Genomic DNA, 20,133 nt, shown 5'->3' with positions numbered 1-20,133 from the left:
CATTTGATACTTACTGGTTTTCCTTTGTTATCTTTGAGACTAGTAAAGTTTCCATGTGCCAGATTATATTTCAGGGACAGCTCACTTTTTCTTTCCTCATTTCTTATAATTATGTTTCAGGTAAATTATGATGTTTTGTTCTGAGATATTTCATATAACAAAATGATATTTTAATGTTGATTTGTTTTGTATTTATCCAGAAGAAATGGAAGTGAATTACAAAAGAATTGTCATAAAATACCAGGAGTTTTAAGTCTTATGAGTTCCTGGAGGCCAATTGGTGCTGTACTGGTCACTAGCAAGAAGAAATAATAATATTCGAGATATTATTAATGTAAGAAACATATTCCAGACCTGGCTTTTAAAAATTACATTCTGAGCTGCGATCACTGTTTCTAAGTTTTTCTCCAGATGTTTCCAGACAGCCAGTTCAGATGATTTTGCAACCAACTGCACATTTCTGCAGTCATTTTGTATAATCTTTATTTCTGTATTTTACACACAATCATCATTGCACAATTCAGATGTACCTCTCGAGCAAATAATTTACTGAAATAGAAGGGTGACAGGACATGAATTATGGGTTAAATGTGAGAAGGAAAACAGGAACATTGCAGAGATAATTTGTACTCCATCAGGAAAGAATTAGATTGTGCAATAACTAATATGTCATTGTTTTATCTTGTTTATAGCTGTGCTACTGTACTGTGGGCTTTTATTTTGTGAGATCTCTGAAGCTAAGCAGGGTCTTACCTGGTCAGTTCTTAAGATGGGTGGCCTCCAAAGAGCATCAGGTGCTGCAGTAAGTGTGTCGGTGGCTCAGTAGGGAATACATTTTCCTTCAACTCAGTCTTTAACCAATACTTTGGCACAGCATTTGGAAATACTTATGCTGCTCGATGTCCATCTCAAGTGAAGGTCCTTTCTACTCTGAGGATATTAAAGCTTCTGCATCACTATTGATATTTTGAAACACCCAAACCCAGCCCAAATTTGGGTGGTAAGAAGTCAAAATGCTATTGAATAAAAAATGTAAATTATTAATTTTGCAGCCTTCCTTATATGGCAGGGGGATGGAATATTAGGGTGTTGTGGGGAAGTTTTTATGGTCTATAAACCTGCTGCAAATATTTAGTGTGCTGGCAGAAAATAACTGCTAGCCACTGCTAGGGTGATTCCACTAGAGGATTTTATAACTTATGTTCCAAAGTGCAGTACTCAAAAGTGCTTTGAAATCCTGTGTAGATGAAAGGTGCCATGTGAATGTATATTCTATTCATCTGGTTATTCGTTCCATTCATGCATATAGTGTGCTTCTGTTTTTTCCCTTTGGAGTGTGAAAACAGTTTGTAACATTATATCCCACATATCTAAAAGGAGATATGAAACAGTAATAATACAACTAGAAGAAAAAAATTACTAAATGCATCTGCATTTGAAATCTTAGCAGTTTTAAGAGAAAAGTAAACTAAGTGAAACCTTCCTGAATTAAAATCACTATAGATTAGTTTGTTGTGTATGGGTCATATATATGGCTGCAGATATTATTGTCAGAATACTTGCAGGTAGGAATGTATGTTAAGTACACCAGGTGGTTAATCATGTAGCAACTTGTTAAAAAAAAAGCTAAAGGCAAACCTCAAAACTAGAATTTGACTTGCTTGCTAGGTTCAAACAACATCAACAAGAGTGCTCATATTGTTATATGCCTGCCAGTATTATTTGCCTACCTGGTTAGGAGGCAAAACCAACAAGACCTAACTACATTTTTAAAGTCAGTTTGTGAGATTGACCTGTTACAATTTCGATTCGATTTCTGTAGCTAAACAAACTGTTCTAGTTCAACAGTCACAATATGTGGAGTAACCAGGAACTCGAATTCAAAGATAACCCAGTGTTGCAACTTCATTACTAAACAGGCATTGGCTGTTCTTAATTCATTTAGTCATACTGCTGTTCCTGAAAAATAAGATATTTTTGAGAAAATCCTAAGCAAAAACATCTAATTGTTGAAAAAAAGCACTATATAAAAAGATTTATTTTATTTTAAATATGTTCCAGAAATATACTTCATTTAAATAAACTGTCATTTAAAAAAAATCTCCACAGTAGCATTTATTTCTGACATTTCAAATCTATCAGTCTAAGGACATAACATTTCTTTATTTTAAAAGACTTTATCAACAATAGTTTCTACTGTCACGATGTACCCACTGTATTGTTTTTTCATACTGAAAGTGTGATTTTAAAACATCTCAAGACTTTCCTTTCACTTGCACTGCTTAAACACAGCCTTGAATTCTAAATATGGCAAATTTGCTGTTTTCTAGATGAATTGCTATCAGTCTAGGCAAAGCTTGTGTGTCTGACTTTTCAGAAAGAATGGATAATGTCCTTAAATGGAATCAGACCTCATGAAGATTGAGAAGCGGGCAAGTGCCAGCTGGCCCAGCAGCAGGGAGAGTTGCAGTGCTGCTGCACTGTATTTGATTTGTTCAGCTACCCATCTTAGTATATTTTCAGTTCACTAATAACCATGCTGAGTATTGTTGTTCTGTATTCTGGTCTGTTTGTCCTAAGAAGCCGTCTGAATTGCATGCATGCCTTTCCTTTTACTCACTTGAGTTTGATTCACTGACTTGAACAGTTTTATGTTAATGCACAGTAACGTAATTGGGTGTTGGTGAAACAGGGACTGACAGTCTGTTTCTGGTTTTGTTTGGGGTTTTTTAACTGATTTGTATTTTAAAGACAATCTTGCAAGTATTACTGCAAGTTATTCTAAGTACTAAGGGTTACTGGTCATAAGAAAGGTTTGAAGATGAGTGTCAGAGCCCCTAAGCATACTGAAAGTATGTTTAAAATATTGTCTGTTAATATCTCCTTTTCTCTTGCACTTCTGCTTCTTTTTAATTAACACATTGTTTATCTTGTTTGTGTGAGTTTTAGTATGCAATATTTCCCTTTCTGTTTTTGTGACTATGATGAATATTTTAATCATTTTCTGATTTGTCTTTCTTACTGTAACTCAGTTGTACAGTTTTTCATGTTTGCAATTGCTAATAGTCTGTGTGAAATGGTAACTATTTTTTTTCCCAGAGTCCTGTTCCTCATATCATGGTATTAGTATGGGAGATGATGATATTAACGTGTGGTCAGGAGCAGCAGGTGAAGGACTGCTGAGCCAACATCTTGCAGAAAGTGGAATGGAAATAGATCCTGAAAATGAAGAGCTCATTCTGAATATTAGTTCTCGACTGCAGGCAGCTGTTGAGAAGCTTCTGGAAGCTATCAATGAAACTTCAAATCAGGTGGGGTTATTTAATAGAGAAGCATTTTACATTTTGTGTCTCAGTTGGGCTTTATTTTTCTTGTGATTGTGTTTTCATAAGCCTAAAACCCATAGGGCTCATTTTGACAGGTGAGACAATGCTTCAGGTGCCTCCCCCCCAAAAAGGACTGCTCCAACATGACTTTACTGATGAATTTAGTTTCCTATTAGAAATCTACTTTCGTCTGTAGAGGAAGCCTGAATTTGGGCATTCTTATCAATCTAGGGCAGTCATGGCTCATACGGATCACCTGCATTCTGCTACAATCCAGAGATGAGACAGGAGGTGTCAGAGCACATAGAGCTGGCCCTTGTGAAGAGGGAGGAATAAGGGGAACTGTGCCTAGTTCTCTTGACAAACATTTTAGTCGATTGACTGGCCAAAAAGGTGGAGCTCTCCTGCTGTCTCTTCCAACTATGGTTTAAACCTAGCCAGCTAAGCACATATCCAACTTGCTATCAGAAAAGGAGTCTGTGCTCTAGCATTTATGTGAGGTATGGGATTCAGGAATAGTATCCAAAAAAGGGGCAGTTTGCTATCAGGGTACTTTGTGTTGGTGGGATGCTGGTTGCTGCCTGGAGTACTTCCTTGTTAACTGGAATGGGAACTATATACCTAGCTCAGTTCAAATCACACTGTGTTTATCATGTGCTTTACTTTTAGACTGTGTACATCTCAATTCAAAGGTATCAAAGTATTTTCCTTCATAGCTTTGTAGCTGAGACTTTGCCAATACCAGCAACAGAGTTATGTCTCAAATACATAGACACTTTTTTTTTCATTAATATCATTTATGCAAAGATGGATTTATCTCTGGTGATCATATATGTTTGGCTTTTTTTTTCTTAGGTTAATAAAAAATTCATCTGTTTACACATTTTCACACAGTGTAAATATTGACATCTCTCTGGCTGTTCTGTAGAGAAACTTTGCAAGCATTCAGGCTTGTTTGCTTTGCAGTGTCTGGTGTGTGCTTACTGGATTATATACACTTCTTGTATATACCACGGATATATAGGTGACTTGAAAATAATTTTTAAATATTCAGAAACTGAATACTTTATTTTTTCCTAGTCTGCAAAATTTTATAATCTAAAACTGGTTACATACAGAAAAGATTTTAACCTTTCCTCTGATCAGTTGTGTTGTGCATAGAGGCATGTACCCATTTTTTCAAATAGACTTAAAAGAGTAAGAGAAACCTGGCAAAATCTTCAAAGTAACTGTATGAGACCTGTCTGAACACACACTTTCAGGCCCAAAGTGCAGTTTGAAACTTAAGGCAAAGCATACAGTGGGTGTATTAACTCAAATTCCACCTGCTGGTGTTATGTATAGGTAAATAAAAACTGGGCCACACCCCTGAACTCTTTCAGTTGGGAGATACTAGAAGGAAGCCTTTAAGCTAGCAGAGTTTGAGAAAGCTCTTCCTGTTGAACTAACTCCAGAAACAAGGATGAATGCAAATAATGACATACCTGTATTTTTCTTTCATTTGCCGTAGTGGAGTTGGAAAATTTTTAGTTTCAGTTTTGTTAGCTTGCTTGTCTGCTGCAGCGATCCTGTGTGGGTAGAAGAAAATTGTGCTTCCTTGCCTTGGAAATTATTTGCCAGTTGCTGTTGGGAGATGTCTGTTGCTTTTTCACGTGAAACTTCTCTAAGAAGGATTTTTTAGGAGTGACCATACGAAGTTTTCCTGTACCTCTGTTTGGGATTAATCCACCCCTGAATTACTCAGCTTGAAAAGTGATCTGAGGCTTCCTACTGATTCAGAGTAGGTTTGTCACCGACTGTGCTGGTATGTGTTAAATGCACGTGTTCTGTTACAAATTCCTGTCAGAAATTTCTAAAGCCAGCCCAGCTAGTGCAAAATACCCACGGGACGGTTGAGAAGACAGCAAGAGCAATATTTTCTGGAATGGATTCTTACCGCACCTACTGGGCGTCTAATCTGTTCAGTGGTTTGTGGACTGAAGGCCAAGAAGAAGATACATATGAGGTTGAATCTCGTGTGCCTTTACCATATCCTTTTCCTTTCACCGAACATTTGGATGAGAATAATTCTGTAGTTGTAAATACTTCAATTTTTCACTTCAGCCACAAAAAAAACGGGCACATTTTAAAAGTTGTCTCTAAAATCTCCTTGCCTACACCTCCCTATTCAGTAAGTATACAAGTTTTTAAAAGAAATTAAGCTTAAATAGAAAAGAATGCAATGAAAAATGATATAAAATTGTCTCTACTGTTAAAATTATTATGTACTGCTGATAGGCCCTTTTCCTAGTCACTTTTCAGTGGGCACTGAAAAAGCCTCAGTTATACAATTGATCATTTCTAACACAAGAAATTTAACAATGACAGAAATATGTTAAATTCCAGATATTTGAGATCTCCTTTTAAAGCACTTCAGTGTTACTTACTCCATTTCGTTTTTCTCACTGAGAATAATTCACACTGGGGGAGAGACTGCAGTCAAAGTTGCTCCTTTTTAGCTTTGGTGCACTAACTAGTAACAGTAACTAGCATGAGCTGGAGAATTGCTTCCAGTGATCCCGTGGAGAAACTGTTGATCTTAAAAAATCATGTTTGTGTTTGTACTTCTTTTTTGTTTTGCCCTGTGATATTTTTGACAATACTTCGAGTTGTTATTACTGAAAAAAGCTGGAGAGTAATTTTTATTCTGAGTTTTAACTGGAATATTTCATGCATTTCAGGAAGCCACTTTTATGGTTGTCTCTGTATAGTGAATCTATCATATGTTTCCCTTTTATCTGAGATAGGTCTTTCATTAAACACTTGAAAATACAAGGCTACAGTCAGGGTGCTCAGTGATTTTTAAAAATATCTCAAATCAGTATAGATAGTTGCAGTATTTAGACCTTTCTTTAACCCCTGGCAGAATAAATAAATAACATGAACACGTTAATGATGTCTATCTAAAAAGGAATGCTGTAGAAAAGAAATTGAGTATTTAAATTCAGTCTATAAAAGAGAATGTATTGATTATTCAGACCTTCTTTTCAAAGTGTAAGTGGATAATTTTGTGTGCACTATTCTATTTAATGTTCCTTAACCCATTTTTCTGAGCTTTTAAAGCAAACTCCTCATATTCACGATCTTAGTGGGACTTTGTGTGAAAGCTTTTTTTTTTTTTTTTGAGAGATGGACTATTTTATAGAAACTGTAGATGTTGTTCTCTTTCAAATATCTGCCAATAACCAGAATATTAAAAAGTAAAAAAAAAAACAACCAAGAAACCAAAGGAGCAGAAGATGTGTTATTTCATTTTCTGACATTGTTCTTATTCAAAATAAATTGTCTTATTTTGAATACAAGCCACACAAAGAACTCATGCAGAGTTCAGCTCTAACAATTTGTGTTTGTGTCCCTCAGAGAGGTGGCTGTAGACTATAAATGTTAATAGTTGAGAGGTAAAGATTTTAGTAATTGATTTCAGTTTGATGTTATCTTAAATGGACATTTTGTGTAATCAAAACTTCTAAAAATGTTTTGTCTTTATGCACTATTTTACTTTTATAATTCTAATTTATTTAGTTTTGAATTTATCATTTTGGGTATGTCTAAACTGTAAATATGCAGTTCTATGTGACATGGTTTTCCAGTACTCCAGGATACTGGCACAGTGAGACTGTTCTGCATCTGTATTAAACATTAACATGTTAAATATTAACCCACCAGAGAAGGGGAGAAGAATTTTAAAAATCCTTAGTAATTCTGGTAGGTTGACACTGTTGGAAGAAGCACTGCTTTACTCCCTTGTTGGTTAAAATGTGCAATACTATGAAAATTCACATTTTCCTGGTGTTCTCATCTATCTTTATGTTAAGGAGAAAAAGAGGAGAAGCACTACTTGAGTCAATTCATAATAAGGCTTCTGCCAGTTTTATACAATGTTTTTAAGCCATTGTAAGTGTATGGTGGGTGGTAACTTACCCGTATTTAGTGCAAAACGTTGTCTAAACAAAGGTGAATCTAGTGTAAGCTCATAAATCAGGAATTACCGGAACAAAGACACGGATTTAGCCAGGTGGCTCATGGAGTTCACTATGCTGACAAAGACTGTTTGCTTAGACTTTTGTAAGTCAGTCTTCATCTTGAACTCTGCAAATGAGTGTTCAATAAAGATTTTATCAAATGTTATCAAATATCAAATATCAAATGTCTAGTGAAGTTATGTGAGACTTCCCATCACTCTGTGAAGCAACTGTTAATTAAATAGGAATGATAGAATAGGTGTTTATCTAATTTCTGTAATTTTTTTTTCCTGTGATAGCTTGAACATGCTAAAATTACTCAGACAGAACTCATGCGAGAGTCCTTCAAGAAGCAACAAGAGGCCACAGAATTTATCAGGTATCAGGAAGAGCTACAAGAACGTCTTAATGAGGAAACCAAAGCCAGAGAGCAGTTGGCTTTGGAACTTAGTAAAGCTGAAGGTGAGTAGCTTTTTTTACAAGTTGTTGGACTTTGCATCTACTTACTTATTAATTGGTAAAGAAATTGTAAATTTTATCCATTTCTTTGCAAGTTTTAGAATGTTATCAGCCTTCTGGATAGTTATGGACATGATGACCTCTGGAGGTCCCTACCAACATCAACCACACTGTAATTCTGTTTTCCAGTTTTGACAATGTTAAAAATAATGACAGTATTAAAAATAATAGGTTGTATGTGTGCTTGGATCCTCAAAATTAATTTATTCCATCATAACATGTTTGTTTGTGCAGACAAGCTTAAATGTTAACAACTTAAAATCATAAACAGTTGAGGCTGGAAGGCACCTCTGGAGATCAACTATTCCAGCCCCTTGCTCAAAGCAAGATCAGGTAGAGCAGCTTGCCTAAGGCTGTGTTCAGTCAAGTTTTGAATGTCCACCGTCTCTCTGAGTGGCCATTCCAGTGTTTGACCACTGGAGCACGTTCCAGTGTTCGACCAGTGTCAATGAGGGGAAAGGAAAAACACCCCAAACTTACTTTCACATGTTGAAGTGCAGTTTCCCATATTTCAGTTTGTGCCTGCTGCCTCATGACCTTGACACAGAGCCTTTACTCTGAATGTGATGATATGGTGGCGATATGTTTCAGATTGTGCTGTTTGAAGTGATCTTTTAAAAAGTGTATTTTCAACTGCATTAAGGAAGCAATTAAAAATTGTAGGGTCTTACAAATCTAATAATCTATTCTGATATCAGGAAAATATGTTCAAATCTGACAGACACTGTTTGTTCTCTTGTTTTGATAGCTCAATGTTTTGTAGCCACCCAACATGTCTATCATTATCTGTGATTAGCATCTGGAAAAGATGCAAAAAAACACCTGCTCTGTAGGCAGGATCTCTGTAGTAGTAAGCAGAAAGGTATTTTTGATAGTCTTGAAGCTCAGCAGACTTCTCTGTTGCAAAGTGGAAGCATAGAGTGAAGTTTGATAGCCAAATGTTACTCCTGGAGAATGCTACCCTGCCAGGCTCCCACTTCTTTTTACACAGACAGATAATCCATCATGATTTCACATGCTATTAATAGCTGGGACACACATAAGCTGAAAAGCAGTGCAGGTTTCTAAGCCATGTGTCTAAAATGTGGTGTGAGGGACACTTGGTCGCCTGTCAGTTCATACAGCATAGATGTTGTGTGTCAGCAGCAGCAGTACTGGCTACAACATTTCAGTAGCTTTAGCAAAACCAGAAAGGATGAAAATTTATTTCAGAAGGAATAGATTCAAATCTAAAATAGGCATTACTACTTTTTTTTTTCCCCCAAGATTAAATTAAGAGTGAAAAAAATTGTTTGTAACACATCTAAACATGCAAAAATACGAAGAACTCTTCCACAAGATATAAATGACCTAAGAATTTATATTCTGACACGGATGGACTTAGAAAAACTTTTAGTATTGAAGAATTTCAGAATGTAGGCAGCTGCTTTTTTTGGAGGATAGTATTTTGTCTTGATAGAAATTTTGTTCACAAATCTTCAATAATAAAGTAAAAATGCCTAATATATTAGGACGGAATGGCTGTATTGATTTGGTTCATGAACAGTTCTAGAATATAAGAGACAGAATTAGATGTTAGTTTTAGCCTTTGATAAATATATTGCACAGTTGTAAGTTAGGTGCATTTGAAGTTAATGCACTTCTAAATGACTGGCACCTTTTTTTGTTGATGTTGGTATAATGAAACAAAGATGTCATAGAAGGCTTTTGATTTCATTTCTGCCCATTGAAGTGAGTTGTGAGCACACTCTGACAAAGAAATCTACATTCTTTTATTAAATTTCTTAGGTAGGTATGCAGAACAATGTCTTAGTTCATTATACGTCTGATGGTACTCTGTCTTCTCTTGAGATAAAATTTGTCATTTGTGATCATTTCTTTCTTATCACAAAAACTGCTGTAGCTGAGACATTTTCAAACCTCTTGTGTTTTAGTGGTGTCAGATACAACTTATCTGATATGATAGAAAAGCTAATGCAAATTTGTTCACTGAACTCTGAAAATTGTCATTACATCTCAAAAAAAAGTTGGCAGAAGTAAATACCACGATGTGTGATTTTAACAGACTTCATTGTTCATAACTTTTTTGTGGGAATGTGCATTCCATTTAACCTGGGAATGCCCTCTCAACTTCAAATCTGTTAAGTACTCATTGTGAACAGTATCTGATATGGTGGGAATAACCACTGGAGTTTGTACTGTCTCAAGGTTTTGAAATGTTATAAATGATGTTACTCGTTCAGTATTTTCTGTTTCAATATCCAGTCCTATATGTCTGTGTTCTCTGTGAATTCAAATATGGAAAAAAAGATGGGTCTACATTGTTAACAAATGGAAATATCTTTAGCTTTTCTACATTCTCAAGATAGGGTAAAATCCATTTTAATACTGATTCAGGACTAGATATGTAGTGATTTATACTGAATTTATTTAAATTTCTTATTTCTCCTGTGTTTATTACATATGTATTTTTCCTTGGCTTTGGAGTTCCTGTTTGCTCCAGAGGTTTTGTGCGGAGTAAAAATTAAGAGCTGTATTTGGTGTTCTGCTGTCTTTGCTATAATTTGTTTATCATGAAAGGATAGCAAGGACAGGAGTAAAAATTGTCAAGTGTTGAGCAAACAACATACATGTGCATGCATGTCAGAGTACAGGTAGTGACTTCAACAAGAAAAAAAATTGGTTTTGATTGTCTATTAAATCTGTCTCCAAACTGGTGTTTTACAGGCCTCATTGATGGTTATGCAGATGAGAAAACGTTTCTGGAAAAACAACTCCAGGAAAAAATAGATGTAATTGACCATCTTGAGCAAGAGCTGCTGTGTACAGGTAACAAATTGCAGGAGTTAGAGGCTGAACAGCAGCAGGTGCAGGAAGAAAAGGAATTACTCTCCAGACAGAAGGACGCCATGAGAGCAGAGGCGGGGCCAGTAGAGCAGCGTATGTATTCATCACGATCTTTCTATGAGATTTTCTTACACTTCCAAATAAAATAATAACTAGTCTTGGCAAAGGCTTCTCCCCATTGCCTGTGTGATCATTAATAAAAATGTGATAGGGCCAAATGTGGTATTTTCACACCTGTTGCCTAATGTTGGCATGATAACTTTTCTTGATTTTTAAACAAGAAATGACTGAATTTTTACAAGTGTTGAGAAATTACAGTTGTTCTTTAAGCCAGAGAAAGCTTTATCTCCGAAGATCTTCTTTTATTTAGATTATCACTGGAGATGGAATAGCAACAATGGATATAAATTCTGTCTAAATACTTTCCAAACAGAAAGATGGACTAGGAAGCATACCCACCAGAACATGATTGCACTACGTGTGATGGCTGTATTTATTGTAGGCAAGGAAGATAAACTTTTCTAATAAATTCCTCTTTCAGGGAAGAATAGCACAGAAGTTGCATGATAAAGAAAGGCTTTTACCTACCAGTAATGAAAGCTTTCAGTCCTGATGGTGAAAATTTCAGATATATACCGTGTCAATGTAATCTAACTAACTGCTTACTCAAAAAAAGCATTTACCCTCATGAAGTAAATATGTCTTTTAATTCTTCCTTAAACTAATAACTGAAATTAATGTTTCATGTTTGAGAGGGGAAGAAAATTAGAACACTAGTATTTTAAGAAGTACTGATCTTTCAAGGATTGCAGTGCTTACATTGTAAATAGCAGGATGAAGTTACCATTTTATTTAATTTCCAGAAGTTTATTCCAGTTTATAATGTTGCTATTTTTATGGATTGCACATCTTGTGTATTTGCCATTTCCTGCAGTTTTCTGTAACAACAGAATTGTAAGAACAACCTGCTGCTTCCTACTCTGTAGTAAAGAAGATCCTTGTCTGTGATTCCACTTTAGTTATTTTTGGTATGGTTTAGGCTTCTAAATATTTTTAAGTTATTTTCATGTATAAGAGCTGTAAGGATAAACAATTCTATAAGTATGTGTAGGCACTTATATCATGCATACCAGAATAACTTGTCACATTCCCTAAGTTATCTCAACAACTTTGTCATTAAATGCCACATCTATCTTTGGCTTCATTTTCTCTTACATTGTTGCACCACAAGAAAACTGTAGCTGGCATGTGAATTACTTTGCTTCTTTTTTTTGTTTTCTCTCTCTCTATTCTCCTAGGCCTAGTAGATGCTGCAATCGATGCAGCTTCCCAAGCAGGTGTGTTTGTATGTTGCATGGCCAATCTGTAACTGGGTGGAAGACTTACACGTACTGACATTGTTAATCAGGATTATTGGGCTTTTGGCTTACTGACGTTACTTGTATTTCTTACTGGCCTGCAGCTTTGATGTTGTATTTCATACTCAGTTCAACGTTTTGCTAACAACATTTCTTTTGATTTCTAAACATAAGCAAATTCATCAATAACCATCATCTTATTCACCTATGAATTGCAGTTACTTAGATGGTATTGGAGAGATATTTTTGTAGTCTTTTATCGCTTTTTATTTCCAAATACAGCTAAGTCATTCACTGTGATAATTAAAGTTTTTATTATATTGATGCATAGTGGTTACCTAGAAATGAGAATTGGTTAAATACGATGTAAGATGATGGTGCCTGAAGGATCTTTCTTCTCTAGTGAAAGTAAATTTTATTGTTTCTATTAAAATATCAATCCTGTTTTTAAGATTCTCCAAAAGTAAGTGCGCTTAGCTGTTTGGGTTTTACCTCAAGGGGTTCGTACGTTTAGTTAATAGGTACTTCAGTGGGCTGTGGCTTAAGAGTCTTGGAGTGGTTTGGGGCTTTCCTATATATGTGCTTGCTGGCTTTTTTGTGATGACTCAAAATTGGGCATTCATGCAGTCACTGATTTTGTAAGCTCCAGTTGCAGGTCAGTAATTTTCCTTTCTGTCTGCCCAGCAGTCTCTCAGTATTTCCCCTGAATTATTTGTATGTATCACATTAAATAATGAAATCTGGGAGTGGATTGATTTTACTGGCAATGGGGATGAGAAGAGGGTTGGGTTTTCTGTGCATCATTGTTAACTCCTGTGCTGACTCTAGCTGTGGTTTCACTCCATGCATTTCCTTTCCTTTTCAATTGTACAATGGCCTCTTAATTGATATGAAACTTAAACGGGGAAGTGATCTGATACAACTTCAGTAACAGTCCTTTGAAGACTAACTAAAGGATAGTAATTTTAATATGAATTTTCTTCAGTCATTATCCTGATAATTTCTCAGAAGAAAACATATTTTCAAAGAAAGAAAAATAGTAAAAACCCAAGCCAGTTCACATCCTTCTGTAGATTACAGCATGGATGCCTTGGGGAGTGATTTTGCTTTATAACATTGCTTATTATTCATACCTAAAAGTAGTGATGCTTTTATTGTACTCAGAATTACTGGAGGAAACAGAAAAGCTAATGAAGGAAAAAATTGAAGTACAACGTCAAGCTGAAAAAGAGTATGATGACCTTCAGAAGCAAGTTAAAGTCTTGGAAATAGACTTGGAAGAGCAAGTCAATCGTTTCATAGAGCTAGAACAAGAGAAAAATGCAGAACTAATGGACTTAAGGCAGCAAAACCAGGCCTTGGAGAAACAACTTGAGAAAACAAGAAAATTTCTAGATGTAAGTATGGTAAAAGGCAGATTTTATGAAGGTGGGTTGGTAGCACTGGTGCTGAGGTTTGATTCAAGGGGAAATGCTAATTATTTGCAGATTTTGAGCAAACATAGGCAGGTGGTAGCAAATATAGGCAGTGCTGTAGGTTCCAGCCCAAGAATTTAGTAACATTTTAAAAGTTGAAAATTAATTGGAGGTGCTTACTTAGGACAGCTCTGTATTTCAAGCAATTTATAATTATTTTTTTCTGATTGCTCTTCATCAGTATTAACACAGAGTTCATTTCTATTTTGAATTTCTGTTTATTCTACGTTTATCGAAGACAAACATTAGGAATGAAATCATTAAATATTTGCTTACTGTCATTTGTGTAGTATATCTGGAACAGAAGAAACAAACTTGTCATTTTTGTGAAATATTACTTGATGTGTCTCTGCTATGCTAATTTTTTTATTAAAAAATATGAGATTTATTGCCCCAAATGATAAAGGTGTTAATGGTAGCTGCAATAGGTTCTGCTGCCTTAAAAATACTCACATACTGTTACCAGGCTCACATTAATGCAAGTAAGAAGTAATAAGATACTTAACTTGGATTGGGTTTAAATAAAATGGTGTATCCACATAATTTCCTAACTTTCAGGAGCAAGCAATTGACCGAGAGCATGAGAGAGATGTATTCCAGCAAGAGATACAGAAGCTGGAGCAACAGCTTAAGGTTCCACAAAGGAGTCAGCCTGTCAATGAACATCAAACCAGAGAGGTAACACATTTTATTACTTATATTCAATGAACATAAATGGCAAGTTGACAGCTGTTAAGTTATTATAGTGAAGCTATTTTATGGTGTACCTACTCTGCATCCATTTGCAAACCAGGAAAGTAAATCCCCTGAGACTGAAGGTGTTGTAGGAAAGTGGTGAGCTGTGTTTTGGGGATTTTTTTAGGCTGTTTAGTTTTAGTAGCAGACGTACAGAAACTTCTTAACTTTCAATAAGGCTTTCTCCTGTAACTTAACTTAGAAAATCTGCTGTTCTCAAAAGTTTGTGGAAGCATTCAAGACTGTTTTAACAATTTTACATGTTCTTATGTAGTTTTTTGACATCCTGTTTATAGCACAGGTACACCACTGAGGGAATTGAGTTGCTGAGGTGTAACACCTGAGATGTTGCAGCACTCTCTGTGTACACCTGAACCTCCCCAGTGAATGTCTGCTGGCACTGGAACAAATGTAGTGACTCTAGAACAGCAGCTCAGGGGACTCACAGAAAACTGTTAGACTCAGGAAAATCAAGAAGTGGCAACAGTGTAAATGCTTTTATAATGTAAATGCTATTATAATGCTTTTGCAGATTTTGTTTGATGAACTGTTAGTCAATTAAATAACATTTTATTTTTTGTGGGTTTTCTTGTGTGCTGCTTTTTGATCAAGGTTGATACTTTTGCATTATTTTCTTGCTTGATTTTCAGTATTAAAATGCCCTCTATTAGGTTAGACTGTCGTTTTCAAATCAAAGGTCTTACTGGAGTAGTTCAGTTGCTGTTAATTCAGTTCTTAAATATTAGCAGTATTTAGTATTCTGTATTATATAAAACAGCGGAAGGTGTCCCTGCCTGTGGCAGGTGTGTTGGAACTAGGTGATCTTTAAGGTCCCTTCCAACCCAAAGCATTCTGTGATTCTAGGATATAGTTTAGGACCACAGACAGTAATAGGATGTAACTGCTATATGCGAGATGTGGGTGTCAAAGTACTTATTTATTTAGAATTTCCAGGTTTAGAACTGTGTTTCATTGGGTTTCTAAATATATTTTAGTGCAAAGGTTTGTGAAAGATGACGTTCAGTTAGTACTATGGGATATGGTTGTCATCAGCCTCTGTGAACAATGAATTGTCTGGAATTAGCTGTGTACGTGTTAAACAAAACATATACAGAAATTCTGCATCTATCTCCTTCTGTTGCCAAGAGTGTGCACATTCCTCTCCTGCTTACGTATTACACAGATGGAGGTGGCTCCAGCACAATTAATTTTCCTGAATCCAGGATGTTCATTTTGGGTTCATTTTGTGACGTGTTTGTTTATTATTTGTGGCATGGATAGCATATGAATTCCCGATTAAAATTCTCACATTGAAAAAAAATTCTCCCAAGAAAAGTTCAAATTTGATAGCACAATAAAAATTGTCCTATTTGCTCAGAATCTATATGTAAAAATCACCCTGATTTATATGTACATATACACATATGTGTATACTCTTAAATTGGCAGATACGCTACAATGGAAATTTAAAGCATGCTGTGAAATGAAAGACAGCTTTAACTGTGATTAAAATTTTGAGATTTATGTTTGATATTTTTACATTAGAACTTTTTAGTAAGTGGAAAGACAGCAAGATAATGTCTGCAAGCACCACAGATGTAGCAGCTGATTTACATATGGGTGATGTTAAATGTGATATGCTAGAAGTTATAGACAGGATTTTCAATAATGTATTACGTTTACATTTATCTTATCAAGTGTGGCACATATAGTATATTTTGATGTCACATTGTTCCTTGAAATACTTTGTAAATATGCATATTTTCATTATTTATCATGCTTTTGAGAGCGCTGTTCTATTTTTTGTAGTTGCACATTTTTTAAAATCCTCTTCTGCTTTGAGGGAATGCCATAAGCATTTTCAGTTGATAATTTGTTTCTTACTGTTGTTTCAGCTTTGTCAACTTATTCCGGGGAGGGTCTTCGTAGAGTCTGCTCTAGACTTGATTTTTATTTTTCCATTTCTCTCTCAGGACTTTTCTGAGGTCACTTCAGACTGTGATGTTACTCATGGATGGATAACGTCAATAATACCATCCAGTCAGCTTTATGTTCTGGTCCTCTTCTCTCCTATCTCTTGAAATGCTTTGAGTCTTCTACCTTTTGGCTACATCGTAACTTCCTAATTGTAAATACTGAAATCAGTTTCTGGAGTGGGACAAATATTACTTTCCCTGTCTCTTGCTCAATTACTCAGGTCTTAACTCTGTACATCATACTATGGATTTGTTATGCGTCTTTCTTATCTTTAATTTCAATTAATAATTTCTGAAATGTAGCTAGAAATTGATAGATACTACTATGTCTGCTACTTCAGTTAATCTTTTAATATGTTATTGCTGAGATACATACATCTGACCTGCTGAGATTCAGAATGTTTTATTTGGATGTTTTGTCCCCCATAGAAAGTGAAATTACTACATCCGTGACATCTGTTTGGTCCCAGTTAAGGAACACAGCAAGAAAACAAAGCTTCCTGTCTTTTGTCATTTAAGTATAGCTATTCTCTTCAATGTTAAAGACCCAGTGAGTTTTAGGATATTTCTGTATGTCACAAATCAGCTCCTTCTTTTGAATAATTTTGTCACAGATTTTTAGAGCTATGATTTTCCTCAGAGGCAAATAGCATCTTGACCATAGGGTCAAGACATTCCATCCACAGACGTTAAAGGCATCATTTTAGTGTGCTGCATAGGGATGCTGTGCTGCTTGCTTTTGACTGACTACAGAGTATGAAGGCTTCAGAAGGACAAGATCAGTTCTAGAGAGCAGGCAATGCAGCACAGAACATACCACTTCTTAAATAATGCTGTTGGTATTTGTTGATGTCGTACCACAGTATCCTGACATTCTGCTTCACCTAAAGAGTTAGGAGTTTTCTTATGGGAGAAAAAGAGGAATATTTTCTCCCCGTCCAAAATGCATGGTGTTGCCGTTGCTAGTGAACCCTTGCAGTGTAATACAATATAATAATCTTGCCATATTGTCACCAGGTTGAACAGTTAACAAATCATCTCAAAGAGAAAACAGACAAATGCAGTGAGCTTTTGCTCTCCAAGGAGCAACTTCAGAGAGATGTACAAGAACGAAATGAAGAAATTGAGAAGCTAGAATGCAGGATAAGAGAACTGGAACAAGCCTTAATCATCAGTGCTGACCACTTGCAAAAGGTATTGCTTGGTCAAAATTTATCAAGGGTTTGCTCCTTTCGTATTTTCTTGAGACCAAAATAGTGTATTTTTTTAATCTGATAACTGTTAATATTATTCCTATGTAAAGGTGGAGGAAAGGAAACAGTTTGGCACCATCATAGTAAAGGGAGAGTTACCTCTTGAAGTACAACTGCAAGCTGAACGAGAAGCTGTGGACAGAAAAGAAAAGGAGGTAAAATTCCTGTGAAAAGTTCCATCTTTCCATTTACATGTTGTTTTGTCAGTTTTTGCTTTTTGTTGAGTTTAGTGAACTATACAGATGAAATTTTTTACAGTTAGAGAGACAGCAGTCCAAATCCCTTTGAAATTCTCCTGTGATCCGTGATAGCTGTTGTTCTGTGTTAATATTTATGACTTGAAAGAGTGTTTCTGAAATAAAAATTCAGCCCAATTAATAAAAACTTTGTGATGATTTCAACTGATTTTTTTAGTGGTGTTTAAAATTCCATTCGGTTTAAGGACTCAGAATGTCACCAAGTACACATTATTTTGTTTGTGCTTAGCAAACCAATTTACTGTGGACATTGTACTTGAAATTTATAACATTTGATTTTTGGTATGGCTGCCTACTCCTTTTCCTTCTCCTTTTGTTTGGAAACATAGGTCACGAACCTTGAGGAACAATTGGAGCAGTTTCGTGAGGAGCTAGAAAATAAAAATGAAGAAGTTCAGCAACTGCACATGCAGCTAGAAATTCAGCAAAAGGAGTCCACTACACACTTGCAGGAACTTGAACAAGAGAACAAATTATTTAAGGTAACTGTGTAACAGAGAAGCCTAAAGATTTATTCTCCTTCCTCTGCAGAAATAAGTTCTTTGAAAATGCCAAGACATCAAATTCTTTCTCTTTCTCAAGCATTCCACTGTTCAATTTGCCAGAATATTTAAAATTTCATATGATTACTTGTCATTCCATGAAACTTGTTTTTTTTAATTCCTACACTTGAAATACTCATACAAGAATATGCAGAAAATGTTATGTACAACTGTAACGTGTTTTTGGGGTTTTTTTGGCAGGATGAAATGGAAATACTAGGACTAGCTATCCAGAAATCTGAAGATGCCACCATAAAAGACCATCATTTAGTGGCTGGGAGGCTCGCTCACATCATGCAAGAAAAGGATCAGGAAATATATCATCTTCATGAACAAATAGCAAAACTGCAACAGCAACTTGAAGTCACAACTGACAACAAGGTACACACTTCTGAAATCCTTTTCAGAGTCCTACTTTGTGCTGCTAACTCTTTGAAGGAAAAAAACACTCTGTCCCCCACCAGTTGCATTATCTTCTATTGCTGCCTTGATTCAAAAATGCAGATGCTTCAGTTTCAAGGAATGCTTTAAACCTAATCTCTTTTTCTTTTTTAGTCTTGTTTATGACAGATGCTTTTTGCTTGCTTTTCTTTTTAATTATTTTGCCTTATTTCTGCTTGAGTTTTTGTTTTAAATTCTTCTTCATTCCTTATTTTTCTGATATGTCTGAATATTTAGTAGTATGTAGGTAGCTGAATTCAATCTCAACATTCATTTTAGCATCTTCCCTCACATGACTTCATTTAGTGTTACGCTCCAGTGACACCTGCTGGGTAATGTTGGATTTTAATGCATTTTTAGCAGTTGAACAGAGCTCCGTGAGCTTGTGTGAATGCTTTGTCCTCATACCAGTGTTGGAAACGTCTTTTATCCAGTTTCAAGCATGGAGGTGCAAAAAAAATGGTGTGTTTTATTAGCAATAGAGAGGAAGACAGAAAGAAGCAGATTTATCTTTTATTTACTGAGCCTTAGCACCTGTAGCTTTCTCTTATTTTTCAATTATGTGGTTTTTTGATTATCAGCTTCATCTTCTTTTGGCTTACTCTGATTTTATACAGATAAAACACATTGATTTTTTCAGTGGCTGAATTTTGCATCTGACTATTTTAAATGTCATTTATTAGTCATAAGCTTTAACTCAAAAGCAAGTTAAGAACGGGATTTCTGTTATCCCTTGGTAGCTGACAGAACATTTAGGCTAACATTCTACTAGGACATATTGAATCCACTAAAATAGGGCTCTGACTGAGCTGGATAATTTCCCTGAGTCTTTATGTGCAAAACTCAGTTATAGTGAAACAATGACAAAACTTAGAATTGGATTTAGAAAACTGGATTTAGGAAATACTATACTTCAAGAATCCAGAACAGTTCTGCTCTATACAATGACCCCAGTAATAGAGTTACAGTTCTTGCCTTGAGAAAAACACCTAGGATTCAGTTAAAATTTGTTTTAATAATAGTTTCTTCTCTTGTTACATAAAGCTTAATTTTCTTAATTTCATCCTCTGACTTGGTTTTATTTTCCAGGACATTAAATAATTACTCTGCTTGATTATGAGAGCATTATTAAATATTAATAGATTATTCTTAGGTTAATCCCTTTTCTAAGTCCCCTAGACATCTTCATCCCACAAAGTGCTTTTCTTTTAATTACTGTATTTGCGTTCTGTGGGCCTTTATTCCAATTTGAAGAACAGAATTTGAAGAACAGAAACCTCTATGCTGAGTTGATACCGATCACCAGGACCACTGTGCTTTCTTCTGCCTGTGGCAGCAGGGTTGCAACTGTATGATCTTTAAGGTCCTTTCTAACCCAAGCCATTTTATGATGTTATGACTTG

General features: G+C 35.5%; 1 protein-coding gene across 9 annotated transcripts in view; it reads left to right on the top strand.

The window, feature by feature from the left end:
• The window catches only part of LOC121673349 (A-kinase anchor protein 9-like), a 107,063-nt gene that overhangs the window by 65,415 nt on the left and 21,515 nt on the right, over positions 1-20,133 (top strand). For 7 of the 9 annotated variants that reach the window (XM_042046588.1, XM_042046587.1, XM_042046585.1 and 4 more), the window contains 10 exons: positions 3,100-3,311; positions 7,627-7,789; positions 10,574-10,786; positions 11,992-12,030; positions 13,216-13,448; positions 14,085-14,204; positions 17,255-17,431; positions 17,541-17,645; positions 18,077-18,229; positions 18,491-18,670. In XM_042046588.1, coding sequence (XP_041902522.1) covers positions 3,100-3,311; positions 7,627-7,789; positions 10,574-10,786; positions 11,992-12,030; positions 13,216-13,448; positions 14,085-14,204; positions 17,255-17,431; positions 17,541-17,645; positions 18,077-18,229; positions 18,491-18,670 — 1,595 coding nt within the window. Of the gene's footprint in view, positions 1-3,099; positions 3,312-3,342; positions 5,497-7,626; positions 7,790-10,573; positions 10,787-11,991; positions 12,031-13,215; positions 13,449-14,084; positions 14,205-17,254; positions 17,432-17,540; positions 17,646-18,076; positions 18,230-18,490; positions 18,671-20,133 lie in introns of those variants that run through there. The other 2 variants (XM_042046583.1, XM_042046590.1) reach the window with 2 other exon arrangements.

This window comes from Corvus kubaryi, unplaced genomic scaffold, assembly GCF_017639235.1.
Source record: "Corvus kubaryi isolate FWS band 111438036 unplaced genomic scaffold, C.kubaryi_AGA036_p1.0 65362, whole genome shotgun sequence".
NCBI classification, from domain to species: Eukaryota; Metazoa; Chordata; class Aves; order Passeriformes; family Corvidae; genus Corvus; species Corvus kubaryi.
This window is presented reverse-complemented; position numbering and strand designations above follow the sequence as displayed.